General features: G+C 42.7%; 1 protein-coding gene across 1 annotated transcript in view; it reads left to right on the top strand.

Moving 5' to 3' along the window:
* Positions 1–27,100, top strand: part of CASR (calcium-sensing receptor) — a 44,789-nt gene that overhangs the window by 6,042 nt on the left and 11,647 nt on the right. The window contains exons 2-3 of the mRNA XM_009872898.1: positions 4,487–4,793; positions 7,675–8,556. Of these exons, the coding sequence (XP_009871200.1) occupies positions 4,487–4,793; positions 7,675–8,556 (1,189 nt within the window). The remainder of the gene's footprint in view (positions 1–4,486; positions 4,794–7,674; positions 8,557–27,100) is intronic.

The raw sequence follows: 27,100 nt of genomic DNA, 5'->3' as shown, positions 1-27,100 counted from the left end.
GCTCCGGCCAGTGCTTCACGAGGCCACGTGGCTGGTCGGCTCCGACGGCAGCGCAGGCACCCCCCCAGAGCAGGGCCGAGGTTCCGGAGGCCACGGCTTCGGGCTAGGGGCGGCCCAGCCCCACTGACTGCCCATCATTAACCCATGATTACCCATTAACAGAAGGCACCCGCCCCCTGGAGTTACAAGAAATAAAAATATCTTCCAACCGGTTTCAACAGATGAAAATAAAATTACACATTTTTGGTTACATATTGTAACCCAAGACACTCATGTACACACCAAGCCAAGAGGAGCTACCTGTAGCCCCTTGCCTGGCCTTACAGTTCAACAGGAGAGAATTTATCCACACAATTTCCATTCACAGGAATCGAAGGAATCATGAAATCTTGCTTCATTTAGACCAGTTTAGTGGCACTGCCTTCATCTGGCCATATCGCTGTTGCAGTACTGATACGATACTGCTATCAATCGACAGAATGAGACCTTGTCTGAGCCACTTCAGATATTAGAGAAGAAAAAGTCAGGTGTGCTTTTCTCCATCCCATCCGATCCTCCTCTTCTGATCTGCTAATGCTGCTATCAGCAGAGGTGCCACTGAAGAGAACTGCAGGTCTCCTGCCCAGGCTAGTTTGAGGTAAATTATCAAAGCACTTCAAAGATATTTTGTAGTCTAGCTCCCTGAAAACACTCCCTACTCTCCTTTCCCCTCCAAAATGAAACCAATTCAAATTCAAATACCTGAAGTACAGGCCTTATGCTATAAATAAACATTGATCAAGAGCATATGTCAGAAGGGAAAACAAAAGCAACTGTGCATCATGGGCCTTAGTCTGCATTTACTGAATTAAATGGCAAATATTTTCTCTGAAGTCAATGGGAATACAGTCCAGTTTTCACTGCTTTTGAAGGTACTTCCTGAAGATACCACCTTCTGGCATTTTAAAAAAAACTTAAGCCAACTTACTGTCAAGCAGGCAAAAGAATTTTATGTCATACATCACCTGTGTAATGTGAACAGGCTTGAGTTTACTTTTACACATACCCGAATGTGTCATGCATTTCACTGCTGCATAGTGGTACCTCTGAACTTCCCAGCTTCTCAAGAAATATTCCTTTTCAGATTTTTCTCCTTTCCATGAGGAGCCTGAATATAGTTCCTTGCTCCAAATGCTATTTTCACTCTAATTAAAAATATCTGTCGAGGGTTAGGGCAGGGCTCGCCACTAAATGTTGGCATCTACATGCTGTCCTTTCACAACCAAGTTCTCTAGCTGGGCAGCAATGTCTTGCAGTGCAGCAACCCAAACAGGTTTACCTCTGTGCTGCCAGCCTTTTTAAGGTGTCACAAACCCTCTTCTTGCTGCTATTCATCCCAGTGTGCATTGCTGACCACATGAAACATGTCTTTATTCTGTATACAACACTCACTTCCTCGTTTGCTCTGAGACTTGCCCTTTTGTTTTAGAGCTCTCCCATTGCATCTTGCTCCTTAATGGTTTGGAACTAGAGTAAAAAAAAAAATCTAGATGACCAAATTACTTCTAACAGTAACCCACATTCCTGTGTTCTAAAGGGTGGCCAATTTCTAAAGAGTGATTTTTAAAAAGCTAGCTGTCCCTTTGGTCATAAGCTATAACTAAGGATTTTTACTGGCCTCAAACTTTTTGGCTTGAAGAGGTCTGTACTGAAACCATTCTGTCTGGCCTTTGGGGCACAACCTCAGAGTAGAGCATCATTTGGAAGTTGGCCAAAGAAAACTGGGGCAGGTGAAGTCAAGTTGAATAAACTCAGAGTTGAGTTGGAGGCCTGTAACCAAGGGTGTTCCCCAGGGGTCAGTATTGGGTCCGATCTTATTCAACATAGTACCAGTGACCTAGACAAGGGGACAGAGTGTATCAAGTTTGCTAATGATACAAAACTAGGAGGTGTGACTGATACACCAAAGGGCTGTGCTGCTCTCCAGCATCGCCTGGACAGGCTGTATGGAGTGTGAGGCAAAGAAGAACCTAATGAGGTTCAACAAAGGCAAAGTTAGGGTCCTGCACCTGGGGAGGAAGCACCTCAGGCCCCAATATAGGTTATGGGTAGACCTGCTGGAAAGCAGCCCTGAGGAGAAGGATCTTGGAGCTCTGGTAAACAGTTAAGTTAACCATGAGCCAGCAATGTGCCCTCGTTGCAAAGAAGGCCAATAGTATCCTGGGCTACATTAAGAAAAATGTGACCAGTAGATCAAGGGGGGTCATTCTTCATGTCTATCCAGGCTTGGTGAGGCTGCACCTGGAATACTGCCAGTTCTGGCTTCCCTGTTCAAAAGAGACAGGGAACTACTGGAGAGAGTGCAGTGGAGAGAAACAGAGGTGATTGGGGTACTGGAGCATCTCTCTTATGGGGAAAGGTTGAGAGAGCTGGGGCTGTTTAGCCTGGAGAAGAGAAGGCTGAGAGGGGACCTTATAAATGTCTATCTAAATGGTGGGTGCAGGGAGGATGGAGGCAGACTCTTTTCAGTAGTGCCCAGTGACAGTCCAAGAGGCAATGGGCACAAGCTGGAACACAGGAATTTTCATCTAAACATGAGGAAGAACTCCTTTACTATGAGGGTGACAGAGCACTGGAACAGGCTGTCCAAGGAGGCTGTGGAGTCTCTGTGTTTGGCCACTTTCAAAACCTGCCTGGATGTGTTCCTGTGTAATGTGCTCTGGGCAATCCTGCTCTGGCAGGGGGTTGCACTAGATGATCTCTAGAGGTCCCTTCCGACTCTGAAGATTCTGTAATTCTGTGAAATGAAGTTTTTAAGATTTAAAGATAAACCTTAGGTGTGATATCTTTAGAAATTCTGGTCCCAGATGAATTGGATAAAACTCCTGGAATGAAAGTAATGTGGCCATTCAGATGGAGCCCTGCTCCTTCAGGGTACATTCATTCAGCTTTGAAGAAGTCAGACATAGCTAACATCAACTTTGGAAGCAATTAATTTAACCCAGCAATTAAAAAATGTTCAGGTCTTATATCTCATGCGGCTGATCTTTAGAAATCTTCACCTTGGTAATGGAAACATCTCTCAAAGCATTTCAAAATGGCACTCGTGAAACCTAAAATTTACCATTTCATACAGAATCTGTTCTTGGGCAGGCTATTTCCCCAGGCTTTTCCAGTTCGGGGCCCTGTCAGTTTTCCCAATGGATCTCAAGCATAGCAGCTTTGACACTTTCCTGTTTTCAGCTACAAATCAATGCAAAACTGCAAACTAACTGCTTTCCTGACCCGTAGTGAATTACGAGGAAGGGCAAGTTTCAATTCATGAGTGATTCTGCTGTTCCAGCTGAATTACCCTAAAACATGGCAGCTTCACAGGCACACAGCTGGTTGCTCATGCAGCTTTACAGGAGAAAACACAGTAAGTAAAATTTGAGAATAATGTGTATCAAAGCTACTTTCTTCCTGCTGCTTTCCAGAAGGAATCTTCTCTATTTTGGGGGTAAGTAGTCACTCACCCTGCATCAGCTTCTTTCACTGCCAGCCCAAGTGATGCTCCCACGTCCTGCAGCACACTTGCCACCACGCCTCAGGTCTGGGTTAGCTCCATGCACATTAGCTGAGAGAGAGTCAGAAAACTCATCTGCTCCATTTTAGAGAACAGAGAAGGGTTCAAAACAACACGGTTTCAATTTCATAGGCCAGCTCTGGTGGCTCTTCTGAGCTCATGTCTAAAGCAAATATATGAGAACACTATATTAAGGAGAAAAATTATTCCTCCAGTGAAAGCACATTAGCAAGTTACGCTAGAATTTATATTTATGGCATGTCTCGGTTCTCTGGTATAAACAGGTTGTCTGTGCTCTTTCTCATAATGTGAAGTGTATGATGTGAGGCCAGATTTCTCTGAGCAGAGCTCCCAGGCCCCTGTGCATCCAGCAGCTGCATGCCAGTGCTGCATCTTAGCTTGCTCTGCCTGCCTAAAGCCATGAGGAGCTGACACACCGAGTATCCCTGAGCCCAAGTCCCTGGCAGCATCATGCTCAGCACAGTCTTATCAGACACTGCCATCTGCATTCAGAAACATGTCAGAGGGGCCTGGAAGGAAACCTAGGAGGTGTAGCTTTGTGTTAGAGCATTTGCTCAGGAATCACAAGATCCAGGTTTGTGTTCCTGAGCAGAAGGGAATACCAGAGCCAACACCCCAGGCATGCTGTCTTTCAACTACACCACACTTCAGGGCTCTTATCTAAGTTTCATCCTCACAAACTCTGAAGTGAGCTTGCAAACTGAAGAGTTGAAAACCAGACAAAACCTTGTAGCACATGCACGCCTCGTCTGTAACCACTGAAGACAAAAGCAAGACTTTCCAAATTCAGTAGGATGCTAGAAATAGCATAAGTTTGTTTTACCTTTTGTATCTCTAATTCTTCACTCTGTCTCAATCCTGATCTCCTCTCCTCTGTTTCCCTCCTTCTCACTCTATTTTATTTTATTTTTGCTCCCCCAGGTATAATTTCCGAGGCTTCCGCTGGCTCCAGGCTATGATCTTTGCCATAGAAGAAATAAACAGTAGCCCAACTCTCCTTCCCAACATGACCCTGGGATACAGGATATTTGACACTTGCAATACAGTCTCTAAAGCCCTGGAGGCCACACTGAGTTTTGTGGCCCAGAACAAGATAGATTCCTTGAACCTGGATGAATTCTGCAACTGCTCAGAACATATCCCTTCCACTATTGCAGTCGTGGGGGCAACAGGCTCTGGCATCTCTACTGCGGTGGCCAATCTGCTGGGACTCTTTTACATACCTCAGGTATGCTTTCACCTCTCTTGTTTAGGTTACAGAAGTGGCCTGTGTCTCTGCTCTGCAGAGCTTAAACAAGGATTGTTTAATCTTTGTTATTTCCAATAGAATCTCAAGGAGAGAAACAATACAAAATGAGGGGGGTTTCTTACAGTAGAAATATGTCTTGCTAGCACTTTGCAATCCCCAAACACAAAGGTTACCAAGCAGCAAATGACAACATGCAGCCAACAGCAACTTAGTCTAGGAGGGCTTGGAGTCCTCTAGCGTGGTTTAGTCTGTGAACATGGGGATTGTAGATCAGATATTTGCAGTTGCCCACCTTGACAGGTTAGTTGTGATATTACTTTACAATGGTCAATGTCTCTCCATGAGTCATGAGTCAACTCCCACAAAGCCCACTTAAGGCAGAGCTCAGTCTTCGGCAGCTACTCTTACGCTCAGCATCCGTGATCATTCAAGTAGATGATTGTTGCTTGTGCTGATCAAGTGTTGTGAAAGTTTATTCTGGGCTGACCTGCCTTTCTTTTGCCCTAAAGCCTCCAAAACAGGGTTTGTGAAAGCATGTGGATATGCCCCTCTTTGTCCTGAGGTCATCTGTGTGGTGGTTTAGTTGTGCCAGCTCCTGTGTCTCAGCACCATTCTTGCCGTATGCAGAGCCTACTGGGGCCAGTGCCAGCATTCATGGTCCCATCCTTTTGTTTAACAAGCTTGTTGCACTGCCAAGACCCTAAGCAAAGTGTGAAGCTGGTATGTTATAGCTTAATGATGTTGCTCTTGGTTTTAGATTACCACACTGAAGGCAGCTTTGGAAACAGTGCTTGGCCTTACCCATTTATGTGTTACCTTGTATAGCTCAAGATTTCAAGTCCCTCTTAGAAAATGAATGCAGGTGCCAAACGTCACAAGAGACCTTGAAACAAGATTGAGTCACACTGTGCTCTCAGTCTGTCCTGAGAGGATATATCTTTACTTCAGACAGGGCTCCAATTCCCACCTGTACCACAAATGAAGAAGGAAGGATTCTTAACTACTTGCTGCACAGTAATATATCTTGTCTATTTAACGTTACCAGCCTGACTCCCTTGCAGGAGTCTGAAAGAATGGATATTTTTTCTCTAAGGCAATGGTTTAAGCTAAGACCAATATGTGCTATCTAGATATTGCCTGGAGTAGCATTGGAAGGTGGCATGTAATAAAAACCATGATAGCATTTTAAGAAGTATTATTGACTTACACTTTACATTAAAAGGTGAACAAGGGCGGCTGAGAAGGATTGGTGGGTTGGACTGAACGTAAGAGATGTTTGCAGTTCTCAGACTTTCCCTTTGAACAGGCATGGCATTTGTGCTACAAAACAGTAGTCTTCACTAGAGATTGCAGAAATGGGTAGATGTCAGGGGGTTCAGTTTTGGAACAAAATCTCAGCCAGGTGGTTGAAGTATGACAAATGAAAGCAGGCTTTTAAACTCGGAGTTGCTGGGCAGCATTAGAATACACACTATCACTGCCATTTATAGCAAAGCCATTAGCAAATCCATGCTTAATAGACCCTGCATTTCAGTGGAAGTCAGAGGTAAATTTTACAATTAATTTAAGGCTCATTACTCATTTAGTTGACATTTGAACTGAAAATGTTATTATGACTTCTGTTCTGTTTCTCAGTAACTCACCTCAGGCTACCCTTTAAGGGCACATGTGGGAGTGGGGTACCTTGCCTGTGTCTCCTGGCAATAGGTTGTAGGAGATGAGCGTAGCACTGAGCAGGAACCTGTCCAAGGGAGTGTATAGCTCTGTGAAGGGAGGATTTGCTCCTGTGGCCCTTGAAACTACACTAGGAGACCTCCGATTCTTGCTTCTTGAAAAAAGCATTAAATGGCAGAGTTTAAGAATTTCCACTTTGTACAAATTAAGCCATTTATAGAAGACTTTTCCAAATGAGAGTCAATGCTAAAGAGTTCAGATGCCAGTCTAGATGAGTGAGTTTTAAAAGTTCTACAGATATTTCAACTGTTCTCCTCTGGATTTTATGGTTTTCTTCCTACTTGTAGAAAACTCAAATTATATCTTAAGAGCATATGGCACTTCTGATTAGGAAAAAAAACCAACAAACAAACAACTTATTGATAGCTTTGGAAAAGGAAATGAAATCTCATTTTAACTGTAAAACAGTGGCTCTTGGAGAGTTTAACACCTACTGGCTTCTTTGCTGATTCTGACCAGCAATCAGGCAATACTGCTAAGGTGGTATTGACCAGCATTACCATAATGCTCCATAGGATCGAGGCAACTGATACACATCACATTCTTCCTACTTCAGCTGTCAGGGATTGTATATAACATACATATGGTGCCTGATGGAGCCTGTTTAAGGATGGAGACAGAGGTGAGAGGCAAGAGTGACAGACAGAGTAGATTTGGTATGGCAGTACCAGCCTGCTGTCTTATGTCTTGCTCAGGACAGAGGAAGTCTGCATTTTTTATGAATTATGTGCATTGCCCTTGTTTATCTAAAAGATACATTCTTCTTGTTTCTGGTTTTGGCAGGAAGTGCAACGAGGTGCTTGTAGGCCACCCTTGGCTCACCTCTTTGCCATTCTTCAAGCTACAGTCAGTATCTCCCTCCCTTGACCTTACAGGTGGACACAAGCTTGCTCCAGCCTCTTAGGTCTGAGCAGCCGCTCGTGTATGGATGCCCCTGTAAGTCAGTCAAGAGTGGATCACGTGCAACCACAGGCTAAGAGTATGTGGCTGCCTGTGTGGTGCTCAGCTCTCTTTTCATCCCATCCGAGGTTACATGGGTTGACAGTGATGCTAGATAAATGTAGGCAATTTATTCGCAGGCAATTCACTTCGTGCTTTGTTTTGCTTGTTTACTGTGCTCTTACAGGTCAGCTATGCCTCATCCAGTCGTCTCTTGAGCAATAAGAACCAGTTCAAGTCCTTCCTCCGCACAATCCCCAATGACGAGCATCAGGCCACGGCAATGGCAGACATCATCGAGTACTTTCGCTGGAACTGGGTGGGAACAATTGCAGCCGACGATGACTATGGCCGGCCAGGAATTGAAAAGTTTCGTGAAGAAGCAGAGGAGAGAGATATCTGCATTGATTTTAGCGAGCTCATCTCCCAGTACTCAGACGAAGAGGAGATCCAGCAGGTGGTGGAAGTCATCCAGAACTCCACAGCAAGGGTGATTGTTGTTTTCTCCAGTGGCCCAGACCTGGAGCCTCTCATCAAAGAGATCGTCAGGAGAAACATCACTGGTAAGATCTGGCTGGCGAGCGAGGCCTGGGCCAGCTCTTCCCTGATAGCCATGCCGGAGTTCTTCCGTGTCATCGGCAGCACCATCGGGTTTGCACTTAAGGCAGGACAGATCCCAGGGTTTCGTGAGTTCCTGCAGAAGGTGCATCCCAAGAAGTCCACCAACAATGGCTTTGCCAAGGAGTTTTGGGAAGAGACGTTTAACTGCTATCTCCCTGACGGGTCCAAAAGTTCATCAGCTTCAACATCCTTCCACAAGGGCCATGAAGAGGGACTGGGAGCTGGAAATGGAACATCTGCCTTCCGACCTCCGTGCACAGGGGATGAGAACATCACCAGCGTGGAGACACCATACATGGACTACACACACTTGCGGATATCCTATAATGTGTATTTGGCGGTATACTCCATTGCCCATGCCCTGCAGGATATATATACCTGTACCCCTGGGAAAGGACTCTTCACTAACGGATCATGCGCGGACATTAAGAAGGTTGAGGCATGGCAGGTAAGTGCTTCATTTGTGTGCCTGTGCAATATACATGCAGAAAAAAAGACAAGCTGTCCTAGATGCCTTCCAGCGTTCTTTTCATAATCCTGGGTCTCAGACACAGCATAAGGCTCCTGGCATGTAGCATATCGCTGTGTGAAAGTTAGGTGCACACTCTCACCCCACAGGGAATTAAGGTAAGTTAGGTTAGGTTTGTCTGCAGCGAAAGGATCTTAAACTAAGTTAAATTTTCTTGCCTTCGCTATGGGCCAAAAGTGCATACACAATTACCACAGCCTGGCTGATGCAAGGTAACTTGATCATATACTGAGCCCTTACATAAACAAGAGGGCCTGGGGAGAGCACATAAACAAGAAAAACAGTTTTTAGAGTTCATTTTCTTTGGCAAGCTCTACATCTTTTGCAATCTCACAGCAATTTTCCATACAGGCTATAATTTTTCTCCACAGTTTTAAGCTTATAGAGGATCAAACTAAAGCAGGTTGAGTGATGAAGGAAAGTAACGTGTGGCTGCTGGGCAAATAATAGATAGCTGCTTTGATTTGGCAGCGATATTTGTGAACTGATAAAATGATACTAATAATTTAGTTGCATTTACCCATTCATTCAATGTGTTCTGCCCACCGGCACATGGATGATATTCTGGCATTTTGCCTTCTGACCCTTTATGAATACTCTGTGCCTTACTGTATGTCTGATTGTGCTATCCAGTGTGATATTCAGTATGTTTTTAACATCTACTGCATTCTTAAATAACAGCATTAGCTTCTAAGGCTATCGAATGAAGGTATGCCAAATGCATAGGAAATTCTGTTTGTCCCGTTCTGATCATCACAGAAAACTTGGGACACAAATGTGCCTGAAATCAGAACAATATGGATGAATATAAGGAGGATCACATCCGTGTTTGCATGTATAATTTCCTCTATTTGGTGCAGTCTAACCAAATTAAAGGCTGTCCATGCCACAAATTTTGCAGCTGTTGGGTCAGCATTCACATGTGAGAACTGCAGTTTGTTTCCTGTCTACTCTCAGCCAACTCAAAAACATGAGTCAGATCAAAGTAAAAAGCTTTGTCTTGGCATTTGAGAAACATACATTGCTTTAGGTACCTTATTTGGATTTACCAAAACCACTTTACTGAGAGTTGATAAAAGCAGAGTTTGATCCTGGTTTAGGGGAATCCTGCAATTGCTGTCTCTCTCTGAGGCTTCTCTCCTTCAAAGCTATTCTGCTTTTCAGGAGCATACTGGCAAAACTGGGCAAGTCACAGACAGATTTAGCTTCCACTGCATCAGTAAAAATTATCTAGAATAAATACGTTCTTAATTCATTCCCTTATGCCTTGTCCACTTGGAGAGTAAAGCAGGGTTTTCATACCATAGCTAAGTAAAATAATGTGGTGTTTGCTGAGAATTCTACAATCAGGAAGAATGTCCTCTCATTTCTGTGTTGCTTGCTGAGTGCTGAAGGACAGCTATATCAAAATGTAAAGCATCCTGCTGGCCTAGGCTTCTGAGTGTGCATACTTGCCTTAAAGGAGGATATCAGCATCAAGAAGGAGTATGTGGGGAATAACATGACTGAGTAGGAATAGCGAGTGCTGCAAAGGAACAGGCTATACTTGAAATTACCACCATTATGTGGTGTTGGCTGTCAAGCATATTTGATATTTGCCCATTTTTTTAACTTCATTTCAAAATCAAACACATGAATAGCAGGTAAATGCCAAATCTGTGTGCACAACTACTTCACATCAGGCATTGCGGCTCATTACACTTGGGAAGCTTTCCTCAGCCTTGGGGGTAATGAGGTCACCTCACAAATACGCATCCTCCGGGATCTCCAGAGAGTGGTTTTCTGACAACCATAGAAAAGAAGATCTTTCTGCTAAAGCCAAGGTTATTTGCAGCGCTACTTCTACTGGCGATCAGTGCATGCTCCCTCTTCTCACGATCAGCTCAAGGATTTCTTGAGCAACCCAAGAGAGCAAGAGCGGTGTTAGGAAGCCTCCATGCCTGGGACTGGGTGCAGCAGCCACTAACAGTGTCTGCAATCACTGACCAGGTGGTGTGTGGAAGGTGAACCTGGTGAACTCCATTAGCCTGAGCTGCTGTTCAGAGCTGCCCTTGCTAGTGGGGTCGGTGGCTGGGGAGGATAAATGGCGTGTTCCACAATTTAATAATGGACTGTTTAATTTTGTTACCTTTCAGTGGCATTATTCCATTAACACATATGAGTTATTATTTATTCATTATCTGCTAATTGTTATTTTATGTACTCATAATACAAACCTTTTGGAGGGATTGTTTTATATAACTTGTGTAGGGTGCTTGTGTGGGTCTGGATATAAAAATAACATTTTTTACCTTAGTGATCAGTTTGTTTGAACAGCTGTAAGACCAGCACAGACTTACTGTGAATTAGTTAAAATGTGTGCAGTTCTCCTATTAAGAATTTACCATCAACAGTTTAAGAAAATCGAGTATGTTTCAGCATGCGGAGCATGGGATTCTTTTGCATCTCCCAAGCTGAAATATCATATACTAGCAACTTTCTACGCTACTTATTTACAACTACTGGCCTAAGAAGCTGCTTACTCATGTTCTCCACCTAAGTTGGTGGTCTGTGACAGACCCTGCCCATAAACCCAGGCTTGCTTCCTTTAGTTTTTACCAACACCCCTGAAGCTGGCTGAAGGCATCCCCACTGGAGATGGGACCAGTCAGCCCCAGCTCACAGGCTGCCACAGCACTTGTGGAGATGCAGGTGCAGGCAGGGCAGCTTCCAGGCAGGAGCTGTGCCACTCCCTCCGTGTACAGAGCTGCCCACAGGATTCAGTTCTCTATGTGAAAATGGGAAAACTGGCACTTCTTGTAGTCTGCAGAAAATGAGAGACTTTAATAGGATGTCTGTGCTGCCCTTTATTCTGAGCAATGTATGTGCCTGCAGCCGGCATGTTGTAAGAACCTACCCTGCTGCAAGGCAGAAGATAATCCATGTGCGCACCGCTGGAAGATGCCTGCAAAGAGCAGATAGTATTCTCTGCACGTGCCATTGTTGTGTCCTGCACAATATTGCTCAAGATCAGATTAATTACTTCTTTTTTACAGTGTTTTGTTCAGGTAACAAAAAGGTGCAGAGCAATCCAGAACAAAATGTATAGGCAATGTCTGTCACGTTTGGAAAAGGCAGAATTTTACACAAAGCACCAAGTGTTAACGTGCATGACTGCAAATAGTACAACAGAAAGAAACCTCTTAAAGGGATCCATCACCTCTGATTATCATTTTCTTCCGCTGGTGGGCTGTGAGTTTTTTAGGAGACTGTACTGAGTAGATCTAATTCTGTATGTTGCTCTGGTTCATGAGCTGGCCTCCGCCAAATACAGGCTCCCTCATAAGCTGCAGAATAGCAGTGGGAAGGTATGGCAAGAGGCAGGACATAGGATCAGGACTCCTGCACGGATGCTTCCTCTTTGTCAGAATTCCCCACATCTTTGGCCTTTTTCTCCATAACAGCTGAAACAGTCTGCTTTTGAAGTCCTTTTATCTTAATAGCTCCCTTGATAAGACTTCCCAGGTCCCTCAGGACCCTTATTCTCTTGGTCTCTGTTCACATGGTTATTCCCATGGTAATTTCTAACAGCAAGTACATCTGTTCTTTTTTCAGTTCCCCTCTGAGAAAAGATTCCCTCTGGGACATTTACAGGAGCCTCTTTGGTGTCTTTCATTTCAAACACTGTATGATTCTGCAAAAAATAAGGGGAAAATTAGTAGGAGATCCTAATCAGTCCTTCAGAGCAAATATTCACTATTTCATATTCTCTCTGTGTGGGGAAAAACCTGTATTTCCTTCAGACAGAATTCACTGTGTGTTTCTGCCCATTTGTTTGTCTTCATGGTGATTGCCAACAAGCAGCTGATGGGTCTCTCTTTCAGTCTCTCAGTAAAAGCATTGCGATTAAATGGGGGAGATAGGTTCCCGAGGATTTGAGAAGGCAGAGGTGCATAGTCACAAGGTTACAGAGCAGAGCATCCTTGGTTGGACTCCCAGACAATTTGCAGGTTGTGGTTACACTGGAGGCTATGAACTCTGGCAGTTTCATGAATGAAAAATGAGATAGCTCTTCTGGACACCAAGGCAAAGCACACTGCACAGGCTGAAAAATGTGCTGTCCTAATGATCAGCGGGTTAGAGACGTGGCCGTGTATGTTATTCTATGCCTAGAAATCTGATTGACCCCAGAGTTAGTGAAAAGCTGCCATATGCTTTTGCACAAAATAAAAGCAAATACAAACTGACTTCACCTAGCAACACCTAAAATCTTTAATTACACCTGTGCACCTCCCAGACAACAGTTCCTTCCTCTATGCTGGTGATACACATTATGAAGAGGTAAAAATGGATTGCTGCCTTCTCCAACTTTACTTTTAGGTATGTCTGGCTAGCTGTAAATTGATTCTGCAAGGCTTTAAAGAAGTGATGATGCCTTAGATGACATATGTCTTTCCAGCCCTTTGAGCCTAGCGGCTTATCTAATCAATTTTGTGTCTGTAGAAGGATATAGGCCTGTCTGAACAATTAAAATGGTATATGGAAAAGAGCTACTTTGTGGTACGGAGAATGAAACAGTACCAGAATGGGTATTAACTGATGCAGGTGTGAAAATTAGTCAGTTGGTAAGAATTGCGATGAACACAGAGGAAGCTGCTGAATATTAGGCAACTGCAAAACCTCACCTAGATTGCATTGCAAGTCCACTGGAGATGTATTTGCTATGAACAGAAAACAAGCCTTTCATCAGCATGTCTTTATTGGGGGAGGCTGAACTGGGAGGCAGACAACTTGAGCCACACACACTCATCATAGAATCATAGAACGGCCTAGGCTGGAAAGGGACCTTAGAGATCATTTAATCCAACCTCCCTGTCATGGGCAGGGACGCCACCTCTCGACTAGACCAGGCAACACATGGGGACCGAGCAGGAATCGAACCCGCAAACTCAGTGTTGTCGTCGTTGTCAGCACCGCATTCAACCCACTGAGCTAACCAGCCCCCATTGTGTGGGTCAAACAGAGCAAACACAGCTATTTCCCCACAAGGGAAGTAACAGATGAGTGCCTGTTCATCAGTTTTGGGAATACAACTTGCCAACAGCTAAGAACATCACTTGTGAGCTTTTCGACTAAGCAGGAAATTAATGGTCTATTACTTAAATGTCTCTGAAACAAGGAGAAAGACTTAACTGAACCTTATGAAAGGGAGGGAGGGTCAGGCCTGTAACATCACCAGTAGAAAATGTGCAGGGAAACCATCACTCCAACAGCGTTGCTAGAAGAAGAGTGAATGAACTGTAGGCAGCGAATACCTCCATGCTGTGAAGTAAGGACCTGTGGTTATTAGTTACTTAGTAGAGAATGGCTGAGATTCTTCTGAATTGAGGTAGTAAACACTGCCTGATGACAAAAAATGCAGTAATTCTGCCCACCTCCGAATGTATTGTATTGTTCATAATATAATTTTTAATATAGTCATTTATGCACTGCATTACAATAAAATCTGTATCTGAAAAGATGTGTTTTCTAATATTTATGAAGCTTGTTTGTGCCTTTGTCACTCACAGTAAATAAGTCAGTTTTGCAGCCTGTATTGGACCCGGGAACTTCTACAACTTCTACCTGTTTCTCTAGGAGGAATTACATGAAGGTTATTTTAGGAACTGTAGAAATCAAAGCCTTGACATGAGATTTCTTTGTTGGCCAAGACTTATATTGATAAAGGAAATGGAAAAAACAGTTTTAAGCTAATAGCCAAGTGGAACATGTGCCAAACACAGTTAACGAGGAATCCACTGAGACTTTAGTTGATTGTTGGTGGGACCTATGACTGTGCTTGCAACAGATGCCCATAGTAAATGTCCAAGAGATTTTCATGAATTCAGTTAACTCAGTGTAACTATAGGACACATTAGGACTTTTTTTTTTATATAATAAATAGTAGTTCTTGAATATAAATAACCATTGGAGTCACGTTTCACAAATGACCATTGTTTAGTTAAAACTAATGACAAAAAGTACGCATTCTGTGAGAGAAAGGCTGCTCACCCAAGACATAAAGTAATTTGACTTGTAATTCCAAACAGAAAAGAATTTACAGTCAAAAGCTGTGACTTCCTCCTGGCCTAGAGAATGGCACAGTTCTTCAGATCAGTATCAGCAGCGTTCCTTGTAGGATGCAGTTTCAGTTGTTGGGACTTTGAAGAGATTGATCCATAAAGGGCTGTTAGAGGAAAGTGAGAGCAAACAGCTGCAGAGAGACACATACACAGATACGTGTTCTGTGCACAGCTGGGGAGAGACAGCATTAAACACCTCCTGGAAAAGACATTTCAATCAGTGCTCAATTATGCAAGACATTACATGTAAATCATGCTACTTGAAAATGCTGAGCTTGTAGGATTACCTTTGGCTCCATTATTAGCTTTCATAATTGGACAATTAATTATGTATTATTTAGACTTCAATTAATAAAATTATAATTAATATTAGACTTCAATTAATAAAAAGACTTCTATCTTAAGCTTTTAGATATTTTGCCAAAATGGTTATTGTGCAGTATGATGACCTCCCAAGAGCATTAAAATATTGTTTACTCAGCCAGGACTTCAGCCAGTACATCCTTCACTGTTCATACACACAGCACCCTGGGCTGTTGTACCCAATGATTTCCCCATGTTCTATTTGTTACGAAAAAAACCAAAAGCAATTGTGGCATTGAGTCTAGAGTAGGTGGCCGTGATGGTTATTCCGTATTGTGGCTGTAGGCAGACAGCAGCACACAGATTACAGGACAAAATACTGTCTAACAGCACTGACTGTTAGCTCCCACTGTACCTGTATCATTGTCTTTGTCTGTCCAGAGAGCAGCTCTTTCCACAAAATCTTAATAGGGACCTTCAAATGGAGTCACTTTCCAAATGATTGTGTGGCTCAAAATCCTTTGTATAATGAACTGTGTACATTTATGCCATGTTCAGGAAAGTAATCTTGATCCAGCTAAGGAGTGCTTCATATTGGATGTAAAGCCTTCTGAAGGGCCGTGTTTGCCAGTCAAACTTGAGTTTAGCAAGATTTAGTTTCCCCAAAGACATGCTGACTAGCAGACCTTTTTATTATTAGTATGATCCATGAGAGGTCACATCTCTTGTCACAGATCACGTTTTATTTCTAGCTGGGATTTAACTGACCTTTCGTTTCATTGGTCCTTACTTGGCCTTGCTTTATTAGATTCAGAAGACCAGATGAAGTACTCATCATTTTTCTCCATACAGTATTTATGCACATTGATCAAATCATTCCTCGGTCTTATCTTGACAATTTAAACAAACCAGGGTATTAGTCAGAAGATATGTTTTCTGCTTTATTTCTGTATCTTGTCCATTTACTCATCCTTCTTTTTGGTGTCTATTAAGTATTTCTTTAGTAACCTCAGCACAGCAAGACAGAGAAAAAAATTCCCACATTTACGTACTTGTATTACTTCTTCATTTGTACATGCGCAACTTACATGAGCCTTCCTTGCCACAGCATGCAACAGAAAGGTTGCATTAAGTTGCCAGAAATACTTTGCAGGATGTGGTCCCCTTCTGTGCCTGTGGCTTGAATTTCATATGCCTGGATGCATAAGTCTGAATTTCACTGCATTATGTTTGAGAGCAATCTGGGGCAAATGCTTTGTCTTGATTATTATTTGCCATTACCTTAATCCATGCACTTTCTGCACATTTTCCCAGCAGCGCTTTTGTCTTTGCTTCCAGATTATTGATGAACACATCAGGTAACAGTGAGTTGTCTACTGAGGCTGGAGGAATTCCCCATGAACTGATAATCTGTCTCTGTTGATACCTGTTTTTAAAAAATCTGTCGGGCAATTCTTGATCCATGAATGGATACCCTGCACAGACTGACTTCAGATACGCTGTTGGGAGTGCATTACACGTGCATGTGTACCAGAAGGGTGGATCAAGATTGCTGTGAAATAATATTAGGTAGCATATTGACTTTGTCATTCAAAGCCAGTCGCATCTTTATGTGTATATCATAAGAGTATTTGTGCTCTTTTTATTGCTCATGGAGTGCTGTGCTCAACTGTGTAGTTCTGTCAACATTCTAGATCCAATTTAAATTGCTCTGGCTGTTGTCTAATCTCTTTTTAAGAACCTTCTGTCTCCGTTAATGTCACACTATGGCTCCAAAACAAGTGCACTTGGGATAAGGATGTCCAGTCGTTTTTTTCTGATAGTAAGGACAATAACACATAATTCATTTAGCTTTTCTGCTCCTTCTTAGCTGTCTCTTTAGCTTTCCATGCTTTAGCTGTCTCTTGCAGCCTTATGCCAAGAGGATCTCACATACATGACACCCTTCAATTTTAATGTATTCAAGAAATTTCTTGATATGTTGCCTTGTGATTTTTTTCTTCTTTGTTCTCCACAGTTTTTTAATGTTCTACTTTCTTTTAATATAATACTTCTGTACTGCAGCTCTGTCTGAATGGTCTGTGTCAGATTAGTGCTTTTAGAGCACACCATAATAAATATTGATGGTTTAGCTTTATTTGTATGATGAGGATAGCAACATATCATTACTCCTTAACAAATGGGCTTTTACTTTAATGAGTGCAGCCAAAATTTCTGCACTGATAGTGGATTTATCATGCATGTGGTACAGTCATTCAGTCATTTCCTTAAGCTCTTTCATGGATTTTCTCCATTCTATTGGGTATAGAGATTTCTGTCATCACTGGCCTATGCTTGTATATCACTGGGGCAGAGACTAGTCAGAAGCCTGCTTGATTTTGTTTAGCATTTCATTCCTCACCTAGGGTTTCTCCAGAGACGTTATTTTTTATTTTGCTACCATGGTTTTTGTCCTGATTACTAGGAACTGCATTAATGCTCACAGGATTCATAAGAAGCAGGGAGACACTGTCACTCCAGCCAGGAAGAAAGCTACTGCGGTCAGTAGATCAGATTAGGTCTGTCTGGGACAGCACTGAACTGGGACCGAAGCTACTCCAGATGCCTTAACTCCTAAAGTTACTTGTAGGAAGGATTCTTTTGGACTCTAGGGAGCTAATAGTACAATGTCATCTTCAGGCCATACAGAATTATCGAGGTACCATCATACAGTTGAATCTTAATTTAAAACAGAAAAAGAAGATGTTAGAGGAAAGAACTCTTATGTCATCTCTTTTCTTCCATGGAGTTAGTCAAACTCACTAACTACAGTTAATTGAAACAACACTGTCCAAACAAGTGGTTTGACACACTCAAAATTAAATGTTTCTCCTTTTTCCTATTAAAAAGTAATCACCATTTTTAATGGAATTGTGAATTGAAGGTCACATTTCTAAGTTTGACTTTAAAAAATATATTTGCACTGAATATCAGTTGACTGTATTTCACATTATGTTGGTCGGTTAGCTCAGTGGTTTGAGCATGGTGCTGACAACAATGACAACACTGAGGTTGCAGGTTCGATTCCCGCTTGGTCCCCATGTGTTGCCTGGTCTAGTCGAGAGGTGACGTCCCTGCCCATGACAGGGAGGTTGGACTAGATGATCTCTAAGGTCCCTTCCAGCCTATGCCATTCTATGATTCTATGATTCCTATAAAAATCTTTGGTTTCAGAAAATACTGTAGTTGAGATTTATGCAGAGGGCATTTCCACTCCGTTTATTTTCTCATATATCACGGATCTAATCGGCCTGGCATATGAAAACTTTCCTTCTTTTTTTCCAGTCATGACATACTTAGCAAAATTATTATTCTTTATCATAGTAAGCTTAAGAGATGTGCTGTTAGCTATCAGCTTTGCATTAAGCAGTGCAAGCTTAGGACTTGCATTCCATAGACAAGTGCACTTAGCACAGCAAGTGCACAGCACAGTCTCAGTGTGTCCTATGACCTCCTAACTGACAGCTGAATCAGTCTGGAAAACCAGCCATGTGATGCCAAAATACTGTAAGATCATTTCTTGATTCCTTTGGCAACCTCAGTGACTCAGCAGACAGGTCTTTCTGAAGCATTTTAGAACCTGTTTGTAATGGTGTTCAGGCATCTGCAAACACCAGTAACTATCTAATGGGATTTTCTGAAGTGTCTCAGACTTGATTTATGCAGCCTATGTTGTGAAATCCATGAAGCTTGTGTTTTTGGCTTCTTGTAAACATAGTGCTGTAGTAAATCTGAACCTAACTCAGATCAGTCCCATTTTATATCAAATCTCATTTTGAAATGCATGCCTTTTTAACAATTTTAGTTTAAGTTACTTGCTCTTATTGTTGTAGCATCTATTAATTTGTTTCTTCTGTCACCTTTCACTGTCAAGGAAGTGTTAAAGCTGCTGCAGTTTTGAATCAGCAAAGTGGTCTCCCTTGGTTGCTGGCTAGAAAACTGCACAAGCTAACCCATCAAGCCCAGTTACAGGCAGTCCAACTAGTCCTTGTCGAAGAAAGCTCTGGGCTTCACTGGTTTCCAGGCAGACTGAGCACTCACAGCATAGCATAAGACAAAGGAAGCACCAGGCACCTTCCACTGAGCAGTAAGTGAGAATGTCAGAGTTCTTCCCCCTCTCAATTTCTGCAAGCCTCTGTTGGAGGTCCTGCTTCTCTCTCACAAAGGGAAAAGAAAATGTATGTATGCATGGGTGCCCATGTCAGCAACACTGCTGCCCCTCCTCAAGCACAGGGCACTGCTCAGCCTAGGGATCTCCTGTCAACGATGGAAGCAGAACCAAACCAGTTATCAGTTAAAATATGCCACTCAGCACATCTTGTCATGGCAGCTTGATGTTCTGTGCTTCCTCTGGAGACCTGAATAAAGCCAGTCAGCTTTGCACAGATGGGGATCTCTCCCTCTGTGAGAGTATGTCACTTCTTCTCACAAATCACTACATGTCGTAACCAGTTAAATAATCCAGCATTTTCATTTCTCCTCAAATGGAAGTCAGACTGACTGTCTAAGACCTATATTCACCACCTCTGGACCTCTCTAATCTTCCTTTGATATTATTCTTCTTTTCTGATCAAGTGACTAGAACTAACTGCAATTTCCAGGGGAAACTGCACTATTGATATACATATTGGCACCATATTTTCAATGTAATTTTCTTTCTTACCTTCATAACCTAGTATTTTGTTTGCTCTTCCAACTGCATAATGTGCAGAGTGTTTTAACTGGGCTTCCTACAATAATGAACATGTCTTTGTCTTGAGTGGTTAGTTCATTTATTTTCCAATGACGATTATGAATAGCTTAAATTACTGCTTCTAACATATGGCACATTGTATTTGTCATACACATTTAGCTTTCAGTCATGCTGTCCATTGACCTACTTAGCTTTACGAGGATGTCATTCAGTTCTTATCAAAGCATAACAACTTCTGAGTGTTCTTGAGTTATTCTCAGCCTTTGTACTGCTGTTCTTCAGTCTTGAACTTAACGCTTTCCTTCACCCTGTTTTTCAAGTCACTGGCAGACCTAGTATTTCACCAGAGCTGGGATGTCCACCCCATCTTGCCAGAATTATTTTGTAATGTTGACAATGAATCTCTGGCTGGCTATCAATGCTCTCTCTTTTCAATTCTTTGATACTAGCCCTTCTTTCAGAGTCTATCTCCCTTTGTTCATCTGCACCATTACCAGCCTGACAGTTTTCAGTCCTGGAGAACAGCCTAGTGCTTGTACAGTAGGAGATGACTAGTCTATGTTATTTTACCATGAAGTGTCAAGTATCCCAACTGTGGACCAGGAACAACTTGTGTGTGGGCCTGGACACATGTAACAGAAAGACTTCTTTTTCTGTGGACCAGGAACAACTTGTGTGTGGGCCTGGGAACAAAAAAAAAAAAAGCATTTTTTTTTTTTTTTTTTTTTTTTTTTTGAGGTGTTTACAGTGAGAATCCCACCTATTTTCTTGGATCATGTTCAGCTTCTCCACTTGGCTTACTTTCATAGTGAGGGTATTACAGTATTAACAGTTACTTCTTCAGAGTAGAAATCCAGTAGAAACCAGGGAGCTTAGGCGGAAATGTCGCAGATGGTGTACTGTGATGAGTCACATCCTCTACCGGCTGAAGAACTCTGCTATCCTCTAAATGGACTTTGGAAAAAGGCAAGATTAATGGTGTTGGCATATCTCAGCATCTTATTTTTTTAAAAAAATGCTGGCGCTACATGTTTTCCCTGTTGGTGCACAATGGGCAGCAGGGTAGGATGAGAGATTATAGAAGGAAAAGAGAGTTCAGCTCCTGCTGGCAAGAAGAATGCTTTGGGCAGAAGAGCTGGATGCAGTTCAGCTTCCCCCATCTCAGGCTTCTGGAAACAGGTATTACTGACTCAAGGGGTTAGGACCAGTGCCTTCCTGCCTGCTCAGGTCCTTTGTGCCAGAACTGGTCGATATTGTGATGATAGCACTGCCGTTCATAGGGCCTAAGAGTTGGCCCTACACAAAAAAACCCAAGCAGAACAAGATAATCCAAAGTAGAGAATGTAGCAGGAATTAAGCATTGATATAGACAGTGAAAAATAGAGCTTTGCTAGATTATCAATAAAGATTGACACACAGATAGATGAAAATAAAAGAAAGAAAAAAACTCCAAACTATTGCTTCAGGGAACATTTCTCTTAAAGTGTTTTACAAGTGGTCTTTCAGAACTAGCATGGGTGTATTTCCTCCTGATACTCAACCATTGGCAGAAGCCAAATCCTGTATGCCTTGACCACTGAGCTAACATAGTAGCTGAGCTCTCAAGTCCTTACACCTGTTACAGTATTATGAAAGCAGTTTCTCCAGGTGCTTAGCTGGAAATCTGAAGCAAGAGGGGAGAATGGGCCCTCAGCAATTCAGAATAAAAGGGAGGGCTTGCTGTCTTCAGAACAGTTGCTAGCTTTTCATCTTCACATTGAGCCATGAAATGGAATTGTTTGCTGCTCTCAGCACAGACACCCTACCAAAGCAAAGAGAAAAGCATTTGCTATCCATCAGTCCAGAACTGTTTTACAGGCCTGGATCTAGCTAGGTAGATAGAAATTAAAATTCAGTGTGGGAAAATGTACATTAACTGTCAAGACAGGATTCCTTGCAACTGTGTGTTAGGAGGGGAAATCATTTGTCTTTTATGGGGATAGACACCTATAACATGCCCAGGTTCACTTCCCTTGCAGGACCATTTGATTTAGTGAGGAAGGAAACATGTTAGAAAGAAACTGCAGAATGAAGCCAAGGATATTAAAGCCTTAACAGTATCTGGAGACTAGTTAAGGACCTGACACAATTGAGACAGAGTAAATGACAACCCATAGCAGGTCTAGATCCTGACATTTATTTAAGCATTAACAAGACAAGAGCTTTTAACCTGCTTGGTATCTCGCATGCTCGCTTGCTTTCCGCACAACGTTTCCATTCACTGGGTCTCACCTTTCCTTCTCAGCAGGGTCAGTCAAGGTAGAAGTTGTCAGTTTGTGTTGTGCAGCTCCTCACAGTTACCAATCTCAAGCAATACTGGCCAAGGTCTCTGGGCATCACCCTACATTCATCTCCACTCATCTCCTTAATCTCCGGGGTCTTTCCCCACTTAGAGTATTTTTCATCGAGACATGACCTTCACCTTCTTCTTTCTAGCCCTGAGCCCTAGATTTTGGGTACATGCAACCTCCTAACTGGTGGTTCTGTCTTAATTAGTAGCATCTTGTTACTAATTGGAGGATTCAGGACACGCCATTTTTGTTTAGTTCACCTGCTATCAAAGTGTGCAACTAGTACCTACGGCTTGCAGCCAGCTTGTGCTCCAGAGTGCAAAAGTTCAACTTTGGACATTCATACACACACACAATTGCCTGCTGCCTGACAGCATTTACAATTCAAGGGTGGGGGATTTTTGCATACTCTGGCCCTAATACTAGTGACACAAAGTAAATGTCTCCTGCAGATCAAGAAGAGGTGCAGAAAGGCTAAGGAAGCTGGCAAGGCAAAGCAAAGGTATTAAGTGGTGTTTATTAAAAGTGAGACAGTGTCCTTCAAACAGCTGAGTTATGTCCAGTGAGTAAAACTGGAAGGATCATAAACTATGGCAGGTTAAATGTAAAAATAAAATAATGCAGGCCAAAGACCAGAATGAGGAACAGGCTGTAAATGGGGTAAAAGCTCATAAATCCTTTTTTAAACACTTCAGCCATAGGACTGAGCCATAGATTATCACTGCGAAAGACAAAGTAAGGCCATAGCAGAAGAAAAGTGTGCTCTTTATGGGAAAACTTGAGAAGGTTCTTGAGTTAATTTATTTATGGGGGCCTGGTAGAGGACCTGTCTGATTGAAGTGAACGTAGAAGAAGTTATGGGGCGCAAGCACAAAACAAGCCTTAATACCTTGTTGCAAGTGAATTACGTTCACCCAAGAGGTCTGCCAGACCTCACAGATGAAGGAGCTGCAGTACTGGTGACCATGACCAACCCCTCAATTCAAACAGTCTCAGTCCCTGAGGCCTAGAAAGTTGACAGATACAATATTAATTTTCTAAGTGTTCTGGAGGAGATCTAAGGAACTAGCAGAGCCTAACAGAACTCATTAGTAGGCACTGTAGTAAAAAAATATAAATAACAAAGGAAAAATAGAATAAACTGAGGAGGAGTCACCGTAACTTTTGTAAAGAGAAGCTCTACCTCACAAACATCTTAAAGTTATTTGAAAGCACTGAGATGTATTTGCATAAGGAACCTCCTATTCAAAGAGTATGCTCAGGTTTCTAATAGGCTTCTGGTAGTCTGTCACCAAGTTCAGTCTTTGCATGGATGAACAGTTGGTTGAAAGGTAGTCAGCAGAGGATGAAAATAAGTGGTGAGTTCTGACTAACCTCAAATGAGATCTTCAAGCTTGAGCAGGTCCTTGGGTGGACTCCTCAGCTGTAGCAGTAGTCAACGAAGCAAAGGCAGTGTTAAGAATAGTCACACTGGAAAAGGGACAGTTCTTTGTCTTTTCCCATATAAGCATGAGGGTCCTCAAAAAAAATAAGTATCTGCTCTGTTCCAAAGGGCAAGAAGAGGTGCTTTACTCCTAAAATGTAGATCTCCTTGCTGTAGGAGGCTGTGAATGCCACTGCAGGTTATCAGGTACAAGGATCTTTGGCCCAGGAAGTCACTGAGCTGCAAAATGTGCGAGAGAATTCTGGAGAGGTATCACGTCCCCTTTTACTTTTGTGTAGGCATCTCCTGTTGGCTACAGTCAGAAGAAACATGCCATGGAGAAGTGGGCTGCCAGTCTGATCAAATATGTCTGTATTTTTGTTATGGTTTTATGATCCTTCCACAAGAGTGGAAACCTCATGACCCAGAATATCTAGCCTGGATAAAGCGTGGGATGCTACATGGCTGGGAATGGCCTTACCAGGAGTAATGGGAAGGTGAACTAGAGGGCAGCTTGCAAGCCCTTTCTAATAATAGGTGTTTTAATTAAAAGTCATTGGAATTCAACGTGGAACCTGTTACAGAGGGACAAAAAAAGCAGGAAAGAAATTCAGAAAGAAACATCTGAAGACAGCAGCTTGCACAATTCACTTCCCACAGGCTTTTATCAGCTGCTGGTGGTGTATTCAAACCATGAGGTCAACAATTCTTTTGTAAACTCTTCATTCCAGGATATGGTATGTGCGCCCCTGACGTGTGCTCTGCCCTCACTGAAGGAGGGTCTTTTAAGTCTTTGTGGATTGAGTCCTGGGTATTTATGTTTCTATCTTTAGTTAAAAAACACACTGACACATTTTTAACTGTAAAGCCTTTAGCTAATCATTGATAGACTGGTGCCTGTAAAAGAGTGCTGTAGTTATTTGAAGTCTACAACTTCCTCTTTTGAAGTTTAGTGTTTATATATTCCTTGGCTATTTAAAACATATTTTCATCCTGTAGAGACCAGAACTTATGTGATATATCATTCTGGGATTTTCTTACCATCAAAAACAGGAACACATCCTGGTAGTCGTTCAGCTACCATTTCACAAGAAGTTGCCCCTCAGAAATTTAGACTTAAAGGCAACCTTTGGTATCTGCTGGAAAGAGAAAACAGTTTTTGTTAAATTTGTTGTTACCTTTGCTCCTCCGTTTGGAATTTTAAATAGGACATGTCTTTCCTACATGAACCATCACCCCTGGGCTCTCCTGCTCCCCAGCTATGGCTGCACAGCTGCTAATCTGTGCCTGGGGAAAGACAACACTAAGTTCAGATCAGTGCTTTTGTATGAATATTTACCCACCAATAGAAGTTTCAGCTCATGCCTGAAATGGCTTATAACCTGAATCCTCAAAGGTAGTGCATGTGTGACCAAAGGAAACATGCTGCCAAACTAATCCTACAAAAACCCACTGATAGCCAGGGGCATATATTACTTTCTAGGAGGTAAGGCAAAGGAATAGACTGAGAATTAAACAAAAAAAAATTGCATCCGGGGAATCCAGAATTTTTTTCACCATTTCATCTCGCTGACCATAAGACCAGCCAACCACTGCAGCTGGCCAGGACAGTTGGGACTTGAACTGAAGAACCCTCAATATGGCTCTTTCAGGATTATCTCCTAATGCATATAGTAATGGTAATCAAAAGAAGTGCAAGGTCTGCACCTCCTGTCCCTACAGATAACAGTCAGCCCAGCAGTGATGTGCAGTCAGCATATCCTAGTGTCGTTCAACAGAGTTCTGCAGCGCTGCGTGAGAGTGCAGTAGTGAGTTGGAGTGAGGAGAAGCATGGCATTCAGTTCAACATCACGACTCAAAACTCATCTGGGCATCGGAGCTGCACATGTCACCCTGTGGTATGTGCTAGAGCCACCAGAGGAATGTGGGGTCCCTGCTTAGAACCTACGCTGCTGACAAACAAGGTTCCTGCTAACAAGTCCAGGGTTGCAGCCCCACTGCAGATGAAGCCAAAATGAGCTGATGACCTGCAAACATCATTACGGACGTGCAGACCCTGTGAGCCATTTTGACCTCAGAGCTGGTTCTGCTCTGTTCTCAATGTTCCCTGATGGAGCTGGGCAAGTAGCATCTTCCTCTGTGCCCCTCAGGGAGGAGAGGGAGGAGAGGGGGACAGTCTCCTCTTTTCTTCCCTACAGCAGGAAATACCTTGGCTCTCCAGAGCAAAGTGCCTGAGCAAAGCACCTTCTTTTGCTGTGTTGACCAGTGGGTGAGGTCTTCCAGGGTAAGTCCTGGCTCTTCAGTGAGATCATTTCAGCTGCACACCTTGTGGGGGAGCTGATCTACAGAGGAGGGCCCGTGGGGATGAGAAAGACAGAAAAAATCCTGCCCCCACTATCTTATGCATTATTCAAAGACTGAATATTGTGGCAATATATTGTTATGCTTCCATCAATATCACACAAAGATGAGAAGGTATTGCCAACCACATCCTGTGTAGTACTTTTCGATTCTTCCAGACTCTCTTAGGCTGGTATTGATATAGGCAGTGAGAAGAGGCTATCTCTCTAGCTCTGGGAATTTTAGCTTGAGATAGGAGGATCGCAAAAGGACACATAGAAAAATGAGACAATTTAGCAAAACTGACAGGAATTAATGAAGTGACTCTGTTCCCTTGTCCTTGTGTTTCCAGGTGCAAAGGTTTTATCAAAACAATGTTGTCTGTTCTGTGTCTATGGGGTGAGAAGGGCTCTGCAAGCCCAGGCAAATTGACTTAATTTTGGTTTTTCTTAAGTTTTGCCATCCAGGATTATATGTTTGGGCACTCTTACCTGGAGAGAGACAGAGGACTGGGCTCACAAGCTGTTACAGGCACTAGAACCACAGCAGCAACTACACCACAGTGGTCTAAGGTGCCCTCAGAGTCACTTCAGCTGTCCGCAGAAGATCTCTACAGAGAAACTGACTAAGAACATCCATTAAATGAGGGGAAAAAAATAATATATCTGACAAGTGCATAAACCAGCAACTAACTTTTGAATGAAAATACGATATACATGAATTGTATTACAGTTGCCAGTGAAGAGGGTCCCTTTCGGAGAGCCGACCAAATAATGACAATTACACCGATGCGATTACATGCCGTTCTCAGTTGATTGCTCAAATTAGTCCAATATATATACAGTTAGGCAGTGTTCACACACACCAGGTGCAAGCTATAATAAGCTTTGGGGTTTGTTAATGTTATCAAGCCATGTGGGTGTTAGATGCCCTTGCTGCAGTTAGAACATCCTATCGTACGTCCTTGCACATCCAGCAAAGTTCTTGCAAAAACAGTTTACTCCCTCTTCAAGATAACTTTAGGGACAGAGCACAAGCTGGATTGTCCAAACCTTAAAGGGGTATATTGTGTCCTTGTTCTGCAAGAAATTCCTCTACGTGCCAGTACATATTTTCTTTCATAGAATCATAGAATCATAGAATGATTTGGGTTGGAAGGGGCGTCAAAGATCATCGAGTTCCAACCCCCCTGCCATGGCAGGGACATCTCCCACTAGATCAGGTTGCTCAAGGC

Source organism: Apaloderma vittatum, unplaced genomic scaffold (genome assembly GCF_000703405.1).
Source record: "Apaloderma vittatum isolate BGI_N311 unplaced genomic scaffold, ASM70340v1 scaffold167, whole genome shotgun sequence".
In the NCBI taxonomy this organism is placed as follows: Eukaryota; Metazoa; Chordata; class Aves; order Trogoniformes; family Trogonidae; genus Apaloderma; species Apaloderma vittatum.
This window is presented reverse-complemented; position numbering and strand designations above follow the sequence as displayed.